Source organism: Cetorhinus maximus, chromosome 10 (genome assembly GCF_964194155.1).
Source record: "Cetorhinus maximus chromosome 10, sCetMax3.hap1.1, whole genome shotgun sequence".
In the NCBI taxonomy this organism is placed as follows: Eukaryota; Metazoa; Chordata; class Chondrichthyes; order Lamniformes; family Cetorhinidae; genus Cetorhinus; species Cetorhinus maximus.
Window position 1 is genome coordinate 10,700,933 of NC_135888.1, and position 15,921 is coordinate 10,716,853.

The 15,921-nt window shown below is 43.4% G+C and overlaps 1 protein-coding gene across 6 annotated transcripts in view; it reads right to left on the reverse strand.

Moving 5' to 3' along the window:
* Nucleotides 1–15,921, reverse strand: part of garnl3 (GTPase activating Rap/RanGAP domain like 3) — a 421,640-nt gene that overhangs the window by 97,701 nt on the left and 308,018 nt on the right. For all 6 annotated transcript variants that reach the window (XM_078549946.1, XM_078549944.1, XM_078549945.1 and 3 more), the window contains exons 12-13: nt 9,252–9,360; nt 5,382–5,427 (exon numbers count right to left, since the gene is read on the reverse strand). In XM_078549946.1, coding sequence (XP_078406072.1) covers nt 5,382–5,427; nt 9,252–9,360 — 155 coding nt within the window. The remainder of the gene's footprint in view (nt 1–5,381; nt 5,428–9,251; nt 9,361–15,921) is intronic.

A 15,921-nucleotide genomic window follows, 5' to 3' on the forward strand; every position in this document is an offset into this window, starting at 1 on the left:
TCAATCAATTTAAAAAGAGCAGGAGCTGAGAGTCAGAGCAGAGGTTTAAAAAGAGTGGGAGCTGGACTCGGGGCTGAAAGCGGCGCGAGGATGGAGTGAGAATTCCAGGGAGACCGGAGAGGAGAGGCCAGCAAGAGCGGTATAAAAGGGTGCAAAAAATAGAGGCTGAGGCTGGAGAGGAGAGGCGTACCCTCAGAATCTTTAGGCGGATGAGTTCGAAGTGACGTCACGATTTAAAAAGTGACGCAGGGAGGCAGCTGATTGGTAAGGAGGGTCAGGTAAGTACTTCTACTTTTTCTACTAATTAAACTGCTGCAGTCCAATTAGCTTAAACAAAATAAGGTGAGGACTTTGGACTGTATTGGGAGTGTTTGGAGCGGAATAATGCCCCTAGTGTAATTAGTATTCTTTAAAGGGAGTAACTACTGAGCCTAATCTAGAGGGAAGTCATGGCAGCAGAGCTCGCACCCATGATATGCTCCTCCTGCGCTATGTGGGAAGTCATGGACACTCCCAGTGTCCCTGGCGACTATGTGTGCAGGAAGTGTGTCCAGCTGCAGCTCCTGGCTAACCGCATTTTGGAGCTGGAGCTACGGGTGGATTCACTGTGGAGCATCCATGATGCTGAGATTATCATGAACATCACGTTCAGTGAGGTGGTCACACCGCAGAAAGGGGATGGGTGACCACCAGGCAGAGTAGGGGAAGGCAGGTAGTACAAGAGTCCCCTGTGGCTGTCCTCCTCTCTAACAGATATACCATTTTGGATACTGCTGAGGAGACGACTTCTCAGGGGGAAGCAGCAGGAGCCAAGTCCGTGGCACCACGGGTGGCTCTGCTGCACAAGAGGGGAGGAAGAAGAGTGGCAGTGCCAAAGTGATAGGTGTTTCAATAGTAAGGAGAACAGACAGGCATTTCTACAGCCGCAAAAGAGACTCCAGGATGGTATGTTGCCTTCCTGGTGCCAGGGTCAAAGATGTCTTGGAGAGGCTGCAGAGCATTCTGAAGGGGGAGGGTGAACAGCCAGTGGTCGTGGTGCATATTGGTACCAATGACATAGATTAAAAAAGGGATGAGGTCCTATAAGCTGAATATAGGGAGTTAGGACTTAAATTCAAAAGTAGGACCTCAAAAGTAGTAATCTCAGGATTACTACCAGTGCCATGTGCTGGCAAGAGTAGAAGTAACAGGATATATCAGATGAATACGTGGCTGAAGAAATGGTGTAGAGGGAAGTGATTCAGATTCCTGGAACACTGGGACCAGTTCTGGGGAAGGCGGGACCAGTACAAACAGGACGGGTTGCATCTGGGCAGGACCGAGACCAATGTTCTCAGGGGAGTGTTTGCTAGTGCGGTCGGGGAGAGTTTGAACTAGAATGGCAGGGGGATGGGAATCTGAGCAGGGAGACAGAGGAGGGGGAAACAAGGATAGAAATAAAAGACAGAAAAGTAAGAAGCAAAAGTGGAAGGCAGAAAAAATAAGCGCAAAAAACAAATGGGGGTCATAGTGCAAAATAAAGCTAAGATGACTAATGAAGTTAAAAAGTCAAGTCTAAAGGCATTGTATCTTAATGCGCAGAGCATTCGCAATAAAGTGGATAAATTAACAGTGCGAATAGATATAAACGGTTATGATATAGTTGCAATTACAGAGACATGGCTGCAGGATGACCAAGGATGGGAACTGAACATCCAGGGGTATTCAATATTTCGGAAGCGTAGACAAATAGGGAAATGAGGTGGGGTAGCATTATTAGTAAAGGAGGAAATCAATGCCATATTGAGGAAGGATGTTGGCTTGGAAAGTCATGATGTGGAATCTGTTTGGGTGGAGATCAGAAACACCAAAGGGCAGAAAACATTGGGGAGGGTTGTCTACAGGCCCCCAAACAGTAATGGAGATATAAGGGAAGGCATTAAGCAGGAAATTAGAGACGCATGCAATGAGGGTACAACTGTAATCATGGGTGGCTTTAATTTAAATATAGATTGGACAAACCAAACTAGTAATAATACTGTGGAGGAGGATTCCCTGGAGTGTGTACGTGATGGTTTTTTAGACCAATACGTTGAGGAACCAACTAGAGAGCAGGCTATCCTAGACTGGGTATTGTGCAATGAGAAAGGATTAATTAACAATCTTATTGTGCTTCTTATGATAAAATGATTGAATTGTTCATTAGGCTGGCGAGTAAAGAAGTTGAATCTGAAACTAGGGTCCTGAATCTAAATAAAGGGAACTACAAGGGTATCATGCATGAGTTGGCAATGATGGATTGGGGAACCTTACTAAAAGGGTTAACAGTGGATAGGCAATGGCTAATATTTAAGAAATGTATGCATGAATTACAACAATTATTCATTCCTGTCTGGCGCAAAAATAAAACAGGAAAGGTGGCTCAACCATGGATTACAAAAGAAATTAGGGATAGTATTAGATCCAAAAAGGAGACATATAAAATTGCCAGAAAAAGCAGCAAGCTAGAGGATTGGGAGCAGTTTAAAATTCAGCAAAAGTGGACAAAAAGATTGATCAAGAAGCGGAAAACGGAGTATGAGAATAAGCTTGCAAGGAACATAAAAACTGACTGTCAAAGCTTCCATAAATATGTGAAGAGAAAAAGATTAGCGAAGACAAACGTAGGTCCCTTACAGTCAGAAACAGGGGAAATTATAAATGGGGAACAAAGAAATGGCAGAAGAATTGAACACATATTTTGGTTCTGTCTTCATAAAAGAGGACACAAATAATTTCCCAGAAATATTAGGGAGCCAAAGGTCTAGTGAGAGGGAGGAATTGAAGAAAATTAGTATTAGTAAAAAAAAAAATGGTGCTAGAGAAATTAATGGGGTTAAAGACTGAAAAATCCCCAGGGCCTTATAATCTACATCCCAGAGTACTAAGGGAAGTGGCCCTGGAAATATTGGTGGTCATCTTCCAAACTTCTAAAGACTCTGGAGCAGTTCCTACAGATTGGAGGGTGGCAAGTGTAACCCCACTATTTAAACAAGGAGAGAGAGAAAAACAGAGAATTACAGCCCAGTTAACCTAACATCAGTAGTGGGGAAAATGCTAGAGTCTATTATAAAAGACGCGGTAGCAGAACACTTGGAAATCATTAACGGGATTAGACAAAGTCAGCATGGGTTTATGAAAGGGAAATCATGCTTAACTGATCTACTGGAGTTTTTTGAGGATGTAACTAGTAGAATAGATAAGGGAGAACCAGTGGATGTGGTGTATTTGGATTACAAGAAGGCTTTTGATAAGGTCCCACATAAGAGGCTAGTGGGCAAAATTAAAGCACATGGGATTGGGGGTAATATACTGGCATGGATTGAGAATTGGTTGACAGACTGGAAACAGAGAATGGGAATAAATGGGTCTTTTTCCGGGTGGCAGGCGGTGACTAGTGGTACACCACAGGGATCAGTGCTTGGGCCCCAGCTGTTCACGAGATATATAAATGACTTGGATGAGGGGACCAAATGCAATATTTCCAAGTTTGCTAACGACACAAAAGTGAGCAGGGTTGTGAGTTGTGAGGAGGATGCAAGGAGGCTTCAAGGTGATTTAGACAAGTTGTGTGTGTGCGGGCAAACACATAGCAGATGCAGTATAACGTGAATAAATGTGAAGTAATACGCTTCGGAGTGAAAAACAGAAAGACAGAGTATTATTTAAATAGTGGTATATTGGGAAATGTGGATGTACAAAGGGATCTGGGTGTCCTTGTACACCAGTCAATGGAAGTAAATAGGCAGGTGCAGCAAGCAATTAGGAAGGCAAATGGTATGTTGGCCTTCATTGCAAGAGGATTGAGTTCAGAAGTAGGGATGTCTTACTGCAGTTATACAGGGCCTTGATGAGACCTCACCTGGAGTATTGTGTGCAGTTTTGGTCTCCTTGCCTAAGAAAGGGTATACTTGCCATAGAGGGGGTGCAGCAAAGGTTCACTAGGCTGATAAAGGGATGGAACGAACTGTCGTGTGAGGAGAGATTGGTTTGACTGGGCCTGTATTCACTAGAGTTAAGAAGAATGAGAGGGGATCTGATTGAAACGTATAAAATTCAATCAGGGCTGGACGGAATAGGTGCAGGGAGGATGTTTCCCCTGGTTGGGGAGCCTAGAACCAGGGGCCACAGTCTCAGGATACGGGGCAGGCCATTTAGGACTGAGATGAGGAAAGATTTCTTCACTCAGAGGGTGGTCAACCTGTGGAATTCTCTACCACAGAAGGCTGTGGAGACAGGGGTTACTGAGTATATTCAAGAAAGAAATTGATACATTTTTGGATTCTAGGGGCATCAAGGGGTATGGAGAGAAAGTGGGAATATGGCATTGAGATAGAGGATCAGCCATGATCATATTGAATGATGGAGCAGGCTTGAAGGGCCAAATGGCCTACTCCTGCTCCTATTGTCTATGTTTCTAACCAATATTCAAACTGGTGGAATGGAAATTAGAAAAAGAAAACTTTCTCGGAATGGGATGAGTGCGAGCTTCTATGGGAAATGGAAGCAGAATTATCAATGACAAGTATGCCACACTTAATAACTGTACCAAGCTTTATTAGAACCTTAAGGTGACCAAGCAAGATGTTGTCATGACTTCACTTTGCTGGGGTTTGAGTTTCTTTCTGGTTTAGAATGCAGCTTCAAAGGGAAATGATTGGTAAAATTGAGTTCTGTTTTATTCATTCACGGGATGTGTACTCCGCTGGCTGGGCCAGCTTTTATTGCCCATCCATAGTTGTCCTTGAGAATGTGGTGATGAGCTGCCTTCTTGAACCGTTGCAGTCCATGCGGTGTAGTGCTGTTAGGAAGGGAGTTCTAGGATTTTGACCCAGTGACAGTGAAGGAACAGTGATATATTTCCAAGTCAGGATGGTGAGTGACTTGGAGGGGAACTTCCAGGTGGTTGTGTTCCCAGCTGAGAATAATACAAATGTAACAAAGGGGATTCTACTGTGTATAACAGGAATCAGGATTTACACAGTTTTGAACAATGCTGCCTGTGATTTGAAGTTGCTCATGGTAATTGACTGTACCTGGGACACTGTGCCACTTTTTTTTTAAGAGGAAAGGATTTAGGCAATCACCAGTGTGGATTTCTTGGCTCGTTTTCCCTTCCCTATTCTTCTCACAAGAAGATGCTTCACTTCAGTTCATTGCCTCTCTTATGTAACACAGCTTGTGTTCAGCAGTAGAATAGGCTGCCTTCTCCCACTCCACCAACCTGTACAATGCTACTTCAACATGCAGCAACATTTAACCTTCCAGCATTATTGTTGTGACCCTTCTTCCTGTCCCCTTAAAATAAAACAGTACATAGATATAAAGAACAGTGGAACTCATGACTTAAGTGATTTACTTACCGATAACTATCATTTTGCTTGTTATATCGGACTAAGGCAAAGATATCTGTGACTTAGGCTAAAGAACTAACCACTTTTTTCACCATCAATAATCCAAAGTTATAGTTGGTTTATTGGTCTTTCATACAGAGAATGCTATATTAACAAAGAATCACAGACAATTGCTCAATGATTATTTCAATTAAATTATTTGTGGATTTCACTGGTGCAGACATAATTTGGCTCAATTAATAAAGCTGACAAAGCCTCCACACTACCTTCTCAATTCAAGCTATTGCTTTGTGGAATATTTATGGTTGAATGAGTTTAACTTTACAATCACTTTTTTAATGGTACTTTACGACAAAATACTAAAGTTAATTAACACAGCAGTGAAATATAAATAGTCCTATACATTTTTAGTAAAATTATATTTTGACTAAAATCATGTTCTGAATCAAATGAGCAGGAGGTCATTTAACAGGTGATTTTAAAAAAAAGTATCAAAAGGTGTCATGTAAGTATAATAATTGATAATATTATTGTGATTAATTGTAAAAGTAGGTTAATAGTGGGGTCTGGATAGTTTCTTTGTGTGTGTGGGATTTAATAGCTGGTCTGGAGGCTTTGGTTCATCAAAAGAAGCTAGATTTGAAATGCTAAATATGGAAACATGGCTGAAGCCTTAGAATGTGAGCTGAGGAGAATTTGCATTTTTTGATGAATTAGGGCAGTTTGAATTTCAAAGAGAAGCTAGGCCAAGCAGTGTGTTTATTTTTCCCAAAGGTTATTGACAATATTAGCACCATGAAAAGATTTGTATTATGAGAAAGGTAAAGCTCCAAAGACATGTGGGAACAATGGAATTTACATTAAAAAGGGAGAAACATGTATAAAGGAGAATGAGGCTGTGTGTTAGGGGAGGCATTGTAAGATCTACCAGAAGTGTGAGAAGCCTCCAGTATTTGTGCATTAAGCCTGCTGTCTACAGAAACTGAAGCTGAGAAAAGCCACTTTGAATTCTACTGTCCAGAGGCAAAAATGTACCCTTGTTGGGCAGGCTTGGCAGGGGCAGTCAGAAAAAGCGAGCGGCAGCGCTCAGTGCTGCCTGTGTGGGTGTGCGGAGGAGGGCGAGCGGGCCGAGTGTGCGCTACATAATCTCCCTGAGGCACGTTTGGCATTTTCGCCTGCCTACCAACCATAAGGTTGGACGGGCAGCGAAAAATTCATTTCAATTAACTTTTTAATGGCCTTAATAGGCCTCTTAATTGTTGGCGGGCAAGCTGCCAACTCTAGCATGTGCTCCCCGACTGAAATATCGTGTGTGTGTGTGTGTGCGATGACATCGGGACACACGCCCGACTTGATCGTGTGTCATTTAACGCTCAGTTGGGTTGGACACGTGCCCACCTGCCAAGCTAAAAATTGTACCCCAGGGTATTGTGCCAACTTGCCTGGATCTATTTAAAATCTTTTTTTTCACCTGTTGCCTTAATGGGGGTGTAACTGGAAGCCAGATTAATTAGGGGTTTTGGGAATTATTCTAATAGTAATTTGTAGACCTATGTATATGCTTGAAATCTTTTCTTTTGTTAATAAATGCTTAACTTAGTTGTTAAAAATATCTCTGAAGTCTTGGTGGATTTATTGGGCAGGATTTTCCCCTCGGCGATTTGGGGGTGGGGCCCGCTCGCCGAGGGGAAAATGACACGGGATAACGTCGGGACCTGTCAATGGCCAATTGAGGCCATAGACACGCTCATTAAGATAATTAAAGACCTGCCCGTCCAAACTTAAGGCTGGCAGGCAAGCCAGGAGCCCCAGCGGGCTATTCATGAAACTTCATCCACCAGCGGGATGAAGTTTCATGTCCATTTTTTAAACATTTAATAAATTTTGTGTGTTTATTATTAACTTGTCCCATCTCGTGTGACATTGTCACATGAGGGGGACATGTTAATAATTTCAATACTTATCTATTTTTAGACTTTACTTACCTGTCACGAATCTCCCTGAGACAGGACTTTGCCTCAGGGAGCAGTGCGCTCTTTCGGTGGGGCCCGCACGCTTTCTGAGGGCAAAATTCTGCCCATTACTTCTGAATTCAGGGCACGCAATGCAAAATAAAATACTAATTGCAAACCATTGTAACCGTGTGATCAAGTTTCCCTCGTGGGTTTGATCCGCCTGGCACACATCACCTGCCGCACCTTAACAAAGGTTACCCAATCCCGAAGGGCAGAATACAATTGCACGGTGGGTCAGTTTTTCCTCTATCACTCACAACCAAAGCAAAATGAGCTATCTGGTCCATTAAGGAGCCCTCTCACATCAGTGAGATTTACTGAACTTTTACCGCTGGTTTTCCTTTACTTTTTATGATTACACTTTTATTGGAGCATGAAATCTGGATAATAACAAGCAGGACAAGGAGTTTGTTCCACTGGTTCCCCAATTCACCTTTTAGCTGCTCTTCTTGAAGAGTTGTATTTTGCTCCAAATTTACAGTGTACAGGGGTACTATTCTCCTGCATGGTACTACTCAGATAAGCCTGAGGTCACAAAAAAGGAATAGTCATAAAAAGTAATGGAAAACCAACAGTTAAAGTTTAGTAAATCCAAATCTAAGCAGAATTCACACCTGCAAACCTTTAACCGTTTGTACAAGCTGCCTCGTGCAGTATATCTCAGTGTTGGTTTCATGTAAAAAAAAAGGATAAGAACCAAAACACCTCATGGAGAGTCATAAACAAGGGAACACAGCATCAGATGTGGCAGGAAATATTGCAGAAGAGGTCAGAGTACGTGAGAAAATTTGTTTAAAGCTAAAGCTGATGCTCTGGTGCCGGAGTGGAGCAAAAAACAAAGAGAGCAAGTTTCATGAAACAGCAAGTTTCTCGACTGCAACAGGAGAACATCCATGGCAGAAGGAAACAGTCATCAGTTTATACTGCGATCGAGGGCCCAGATACTGTGTAAGGTACACAGACAAAGGCAGCTCTACCTAACCATGAAACACACTGGGATAGTAATGCAAAAAAGTGCAAATGCTTTGGGCATTATTTATTACTGTTCAAACAGTCATAAATATATCTTAAAGTTTCAGCTTCTGATCAAACATAAATCCCTCAACAAGAAAGCCAGGAGATTTACTCAGTTAATAGCACCTGATTAAGATGGAGGATGGAGTGGGGTTTGAAGGGGTTACACACTGAGTAATTATTTACCTATTTTCAGGGCCAGTGAGGGGGTTCTCAGAGGGCTTGGCAGCCTAGTTTTCGAACTGTACATACTAATTTCTATATTTCCAGGATTCAGTGAGATTGATTGGAACGGTGTTGGGTTAATCAAAGAACAGATAAGGTAGCATTATCAGTTACACACGCACCGAGAAATCTCACACTTGATAAACAGTCATGCACTTGCCAAACAGACACGCCCTGGAAATGCTGCGCAACCTCAGACTATGTTAAAATGTAGGGGGTCATGAACCATGCAATCAATGTTCATACCCTTACACTGAAAATCATGAAATGGATTTCAACTCATGAACTGGTGGTTTTGATGAGACAGAGCAAACTGGGTGCTTTGTGTATACAACTTACAACCCCAACTCCCAAACATCAAAATCTTCAGCCACTCGGTTACTCCAAAGCACAATACAAACTGAAGCCACAGATGTCCTATTCAGCAGAAAAAACAAAGTAACACCACGGACAAAGCTTTTGAGAGAACATAGACTTAAAAGTGATGTCTCCAATGGTAATGGTTTGGTGGCATGTAAAGTATGTCAAAATGAAGAGAATGATCTATAATAGGCATAGATGTTCAGATCAAAGGCTTTCAAGTCTTGTTAAGCAACCACACTGTAAACACAAGGGAAGAGGATACGTGTGAAATGGGAACGAATCATTGATGGTTTGAAGGACAGCGATGATTCCTCTCCTTCTTGGAATACGATGGTCACAATGTCATTCCCAATATGGCGTTTCCTTTCCACCTAGAAAGTAAAGAGAATAGGCGACATTCTTTATACTTCTTACATTTGGCTCAGTATTGAAAGTAGCGCTTCTTTACAAACCATGGTTTGTCTGTTGCACCCATTTTACCAAATGAAAACACTAGAAATGCTGGAGTAAAATTAAAAATACGTTGGCTGATTTGCGGACATCTCACCTTCTGCGGCTTCCCGCAGGGGGGCAGGCCGAGTGCATTTCAGCAAACTGCTGCAAGCGGCGGGAAGCCAACTGAGATGGGTAATGAGGCAATTAACTGCAATCTTTGACCAACATTGCAATCTTCCCAGCGCGGCACGGGCCGCACGCTCCGTTGGTTTATTTGTAGAAATAAAGATTTGAAATATCTGACATTGTCTACATATACCCTTTTTCTAACATATTAATTGACATGGCACCACTTACCTGGTGAGTTAATAGGCAGTCGAGTCTGTAAAGGTTACAGGCCACTAACACTCGGACCCTAATCTTGGATGAAACTTGTCATTATTTCTAAGCTCCAAGAACACTGCACTCCTCGTCCTTTTGTGACCTAAAAAATTCGGGCAGATTTATACAACACCCACTCAAAACTATATTCGGAAAAATAACCTTCCAAATTCTTTCCTCTTTATTCCCACCAGCACCATTCCATAACCCACCAGGTCCATTATTTAACCCACCAGTACGATTCCATAACTCAGCAGCACCATCAGGTAACCCACCAGCACCATTCTGCAACCCACCAGCACTATTACTTAACCCCACCAGTTCCATTCTGTAACACACTAAGTGACAGCAGTGATCAAAGTAAAAAGAAAAAACTACTGCGGATGCTGGAAATTCAAAACGAAAACAGAATTACCTGGAAAAACTCAGCAGGTCTGGCAGCATCGGCGGAGAGGAAAAGAGTTGACGTTTCGAGTCCTCATGACCCTTCAGCAGAACTGAGTAAAGTTAGGCCTAACTTTACTCAGTTCTGCCGAAGGGTCATGAGAACTCGAAACGTCAACTCTTTTCTTCTCCGCCGATGCTGCCAGTCCTGCTGAGTTTTTCCCAGGTAATTCTGTGATCAAAGTCATGTTGCTTCAGCAAATTTACAATCAACATTGAGGTAGATGGGGACAATGGATGGGGTGGAATTTTACTGGGCCCTTGGAGGCAGGTTTTGGCAGGGCAGGTGGGGGGGGGGGGGGGGTGCGGGGGCGGGGGTGGTGGCGACGAGTGTGAAGGGAGGGAAGGTGGTTGAGTAAAATTAAAATTATGTTGGCTGATTTGCGGACATCTCCTCATCTCCTGCCACTTTCCGCAGCAGCGGGCCAAATCCATGTCAGCAACCCAGTGGTGGGGAGCCAACTGAGGTGGATAATTAGGCAATTAACTGCAACTGCCATCGACATTGCAATTTTCCTAGCATGGCATGGGCCCCCTGCTGTGTCAACAGCTCAGCAACTCAGAGGCGGTGGCTGCACAGTGAGAGGTGGGAACGGTGTGAGAGTTCGAGGCTTTCTAACCTTAAACAGCAAAAGATGGCAAGGCTGAAGTCTTCCAGTGACAGAGGCTTGCCACTACGTAAGGAGCTCTTGGAGATTGACGTCTTTGATAGTGCGAGGGCTGATGCAGTGGCAACCACTCCCATCACACTGATGGCACCCCCATTGTGCCCCCCTCCTACTCCTGCTGCATTTTCCTCACCAGCACTCTCACTGCAGGCACAGTGAAGGCTGCCGACCGCTCTTGAAATGGGGTGAGCTGAATTGACCTCCCGCCGTCTCAGGCTGCTTGCCATCCCAAATTGGACGGTGATCCCAGAGGCAGGTTCTGAGTGACTGACTTTCAGAAGGTTGAGCCGGAAGATGCGCTGCTGCTGCAAATGGGGTCGGGACCTGAAAATGGTCTTGACGGCCAAAAATTTTATGTCCAGAACATTCTGCCCGTTGTAAACGTTTTGGTGAGCCTCTCTGTGTGATGGCACAGGAGGCCCCAGGAAATGATGGGGCTGCATAAGTAATGAGACAAGTCACAGAGGCCCTAACTTCCCAGAATTTCTGCATCATAGTATTGACGTACACCATAGATATGCCTTTCAGAAAATTTCAGCCCATTTACTTTGTTCCTTGAACTGCTCAACATCTTCACTCAGCTGTTACAAACATTTGAAATAGTCTGTGTGAACAGATAATTCAAAGATACTGCTGGATATATTCTAACATCTTTAGAAGATTGTTAACATGATTAACTACTTGTACTTATACAAATTAGCCTCAAACTTTAAAAAAAAAATGCTTGTTTCATCTGTGAAAATATTCTATTTTTTGAGTTGAGACTGATGTGGTATAAGGGTCTGTGTCATACAGGGTTAACATGGATCTGAACACAGTACCACCCACACAGTGCTGTAAGAGGACACCTGACCCTCACCATGGGGTCAGTCTAGTGTTGGACAGAGCAGTGTGCACAAACGAGCATGGGGAAAGCTTCTAGCTTGGACCCTTTACTGTATATATGTACACAGTTCTTTTATTAATAAATACACATAATTAACCTACTTAAGGCTAGGAAGGCTTCTTTAAGACCTACCAAATGGTATCCAACACCCTGCAGCAACTGACAAGCAAGTTCTGCACTGTACTGGCTTATGAGTTCTTTGAGTTTGGGACTGCATGTCTAAAATCAGAGCACCTGAAAGTCACCAAAGGAAAGAAACTTTCATCAAATGAATCTAGGTTTAAATCAGGTGCTTCCCTTCTGTGCTGCCTGGTTTTGTGGGGATACAGTCCCTGTTTAACGGAGTGACAAAGAGAGAGAGAGAGAGAGAGAGAGCGTTAATCAGATAGAAACTCAGGCTGGAATTTTCCAGCCCCTCAGGCTGGCAAGATCTTCTGGTCCCGCCGACGTGAACAGAGATTTGGGGGCGGCTTCAGTTCTGGAACAAGGGGGATATGTATTTTGTATATATAATATATATATTTAAATTCCACTCAGAATCACCATGTCTGAGAGGATAGTGGGGGGTCGTGTTTAGACTGTTTTTGGAGATGTCAGCACTGGACCCAAGATCAGCTTCGGAATTTGTGGCCCTTGTGCGGAAGCCTAAGCCCTACACAGTCTTACAGATGAGACAGATGTCAGGACTCAGTGCTGGGGATTGCCTAGAGAAACAGTGTGACCGAGGACAAGTGTTATTCACCACGGCATACCACTTCTGGGAATATGGTCTCGAACTAAGCGTCCACAGCCTCGCAGCTTCACGTGCTCACTTGTTGGAGGCAAAGGGCCAGAGATTTAATGGTATTTGGAGTTTATTAGAACCTGCTGCAACAGATGGCAAACTTCTGTGTTTAGAAGCTTCTACCTTGTAAGAATCTCAAGCTTGCACTTGGAAAAATGTACAAGACCATCTAAAACTGCCATTTAAATTCTAATGAAAAGCCGGAAATAAACTGAGCAAATGAAACGGAGAGAATCTGAAGCCCTATTTCTAGAAGGTACAAACTGCTGTTGAAAGACTCAGACCATAATTTAATTTTCTGAACAAATTTAGGGTTTAACACTAATCTTTGTGATTCAGTTCATTATGTTCTTGATGTCCAAGAACTTATGATTTAAAAAATAAACCATCTACTCATCTTGGAAAGCCACAATGAAACATTCCTAATTTTATGCATTTCTTCCAATTTTCCAAACTTCCAAAAACACTTCCTTCTAGGCCATATCTTTTGAAGCACAAGCATTTTCAGTGGATTGCATGGGGTGTGGCATTTACTGCCACAGATATGTCAGAAGTACTGCCCATTCTCTATAGGTTAACAGACAAAGAACCCCCCACCTGCCCGCCCACCCAAGTTGTTGCTGGAATGTACCTACCAATGTGTGTCAGGTCAGGGGACAGTCCCACCATTGAACTATCAACGGTAGGCAAGTGTGCCAAATTCCTTTGGAGGATGTCACTCCCGGATGTAGGGGGAGCATTCGACACACCCCCGAATTCTCCCCACTCCAGTAAATATCCTAAAAGTTCCCTATTTACAAGGAAGCTGAAATACCACTTCAAAATTTGCAGAACCTTTGTGGCTCCACAAGACCCAAGCCTTGATCCAAGATGCTCTGTCAGAGGTTCTCTGACGTGGTGTGTACACAGAAAGATATCCCTAAAAATTCTCAGGCTCTGTCATTGATGGGTAAGCTTTCAAAGGGAAACAGGCTTCTAGAAAGGTCTGGTAATCAATAGGAAGTACAAGGTGACTCTTCAGCAAATTAAAGCATATTTAATATTCAACTGAGCGCTTCTAGCTCCTGATATCACACTGACATTATTATATCATAATGAAGTTAGATAGCACTCAGGTCCAAACTGAAGGTTGACTACAATACTTACAACAAAAATAACCTATATTTATATATTGCCTTAGTAAAAAGGTCCCAAGGTGCTTCACAGGAACATTATAAAACAAAAGACGACACTGAGCCACATAAAGAGATATTAGGTCAGATGATCAAAAGCATGGTCAAAGAGATAGATTTTAAGCAGTGTCTTAATGGAGGGAAATGAGATAGTGAGGTGGAGAGATGTAGGGAAGGTAATCCAGAACTTAAGGTCTGGCAACAGAAGGCACAGCCACCAAAGGTTGAGCAATTAAAATCAGTGGATGCTCAAGAGGCAGGAATTAGAGGAGACCAGGTATTTCAGAGGGATGTGGGGCTGGAGGAGGTTACAGCGATAGGGAAGGGTGAGGCCATAGAGGGATTCGCAAACAAGTATAAGAATTCTAAAATCAAGACGTTGCTTCACCGGGAGCCAATGTAGGTAAGTAAGTAAAGGGGAGATAGGTAAAAGGGACTTGGTGACTTGTCCCTCAATCATCCAACTATCACTTCGGTGAGAAAAATCCAGATATACATCAGACTGAAACTTGACTACATCATCCCAGTAATAGCAGAATAATGAACTCTCTTTATGTTTATGACACCATGATAATTGTTCAGATGGTGTTGGTTATAGAATGTGTCTGTTAAAGAAATTTTTGTAGTCTTCTAAATGTTAACAAGTCTTTGTTAACTACATTTTTTTATTCATTCATGGGATATGGGCATCGCTGGCTAGGCCAGCATTTATTGCCTATCCCTCATTGCCCTTGAGAAGGTGGTGAGCTGACTTCTTGAATCGCTGCAGTCCATGTGATGTAGGTACACCCACAACGCTGTTAGAGAGCGAGTTCCAGAATTTTGACCCAGCGACAGTGAAAGAACGACAATATATTTCCAAGTCAGGATGGTGATTGGGTTGGAGGGGAACTTCCAGGTGGTGATGTTCCCATGTGTCTGCTGCCCTTGCCCTTCGAGATGGCAGTGGTCATGGGTTTGGTAAGTGCTGTCTAAGGAGGCTTGGTGACTTGCTGCAGTGCATCTTGTAGATGGTACACACTACTGTGCGTCAGTGGTGGAGGGAGTGAATGTTTGTGGATGGGGTCCAATCAAGCAGGTTGCTTTGTCCTGGATGGTGTTGAGCTCCTTGAGTGTTGTTGGATTCATCCAGGCAAGTGGAGAGTATTCCATCACACTCCAGACTTGTGACTAGTAGATGGTGGACAGACTTTGGAGAGTCAGGAGGTGAGTTACTTGTCGCATTCCTAGCCTCTGACCTGCTCTTGTAGCCACAGTATTTATATGGCTAGTCCAGTTCAATTTCTGGTCAATGGTAACCCCAGGATGTTGATAGTGGGGGATTTAGTGATAGTAATGCATGGAATGTCAACGGGCGATGGTTAGATTCTCTCTTGTTGGATGGTCATTGCCTGGCACTTGTGTGGTGCGAATGTTACTTGTCAGCCCAAGCCTGGATATTGTCCAGCTCTTGCTGCATTTGGACATGGACTGCTTCAGTATGAGTAGTTGTGAATGGTGTTGAACATTGTGTAATCATCAGCGAACATCCCCACTTCTGACCTTATGTTGGAAGGAAGGTCACTGATGAAGCAGCTGAAGATGGTTGGGCTGAGGACACTACCCTGAGGAACTCCTGTAGCGATGTCCTGGAACTGAAAGGATTGACCTCTAACAATCACAACTACCTTCCTTTGTGTTAGGTATGACTCCAGCGGAGATTGATTCCCACTGACTCCAGTTTCACTGGGGCTCCTTGATGCCACACTTGGTCAAATGCTGTCTTGATGTCAAGGGCAGTCACTCTCGCCTCACGAGTTTTGTCCATGTTTGAATCAAGGTTGTAATGAGATCAGGAGCTGAGTGGCCCTGGTGGAACCCAAACTGAGCATCAGTGAGCAGGTTACTGCTAAGTATGTGCCGCTTGATAGTACTGTTGATGACTGCTTCCATCACTTTACTGGCGATGGGGTCATCAACAGTCACTACAGTTACATGTAACTATATACATACACAGTAAAGGGAGTAAAGGGTACAGGCAAGGAGCTATCTCCATGTCTAGGTCTTAACACGTCTCTGCTCAACACCACACTGACCCTGGGTCTGGGTCATGTGCCTTCTTACATCATCATGTGGGCAGTACGGTACTCAGTCCCACATTAACCCTGTATGTGCCAGACCAT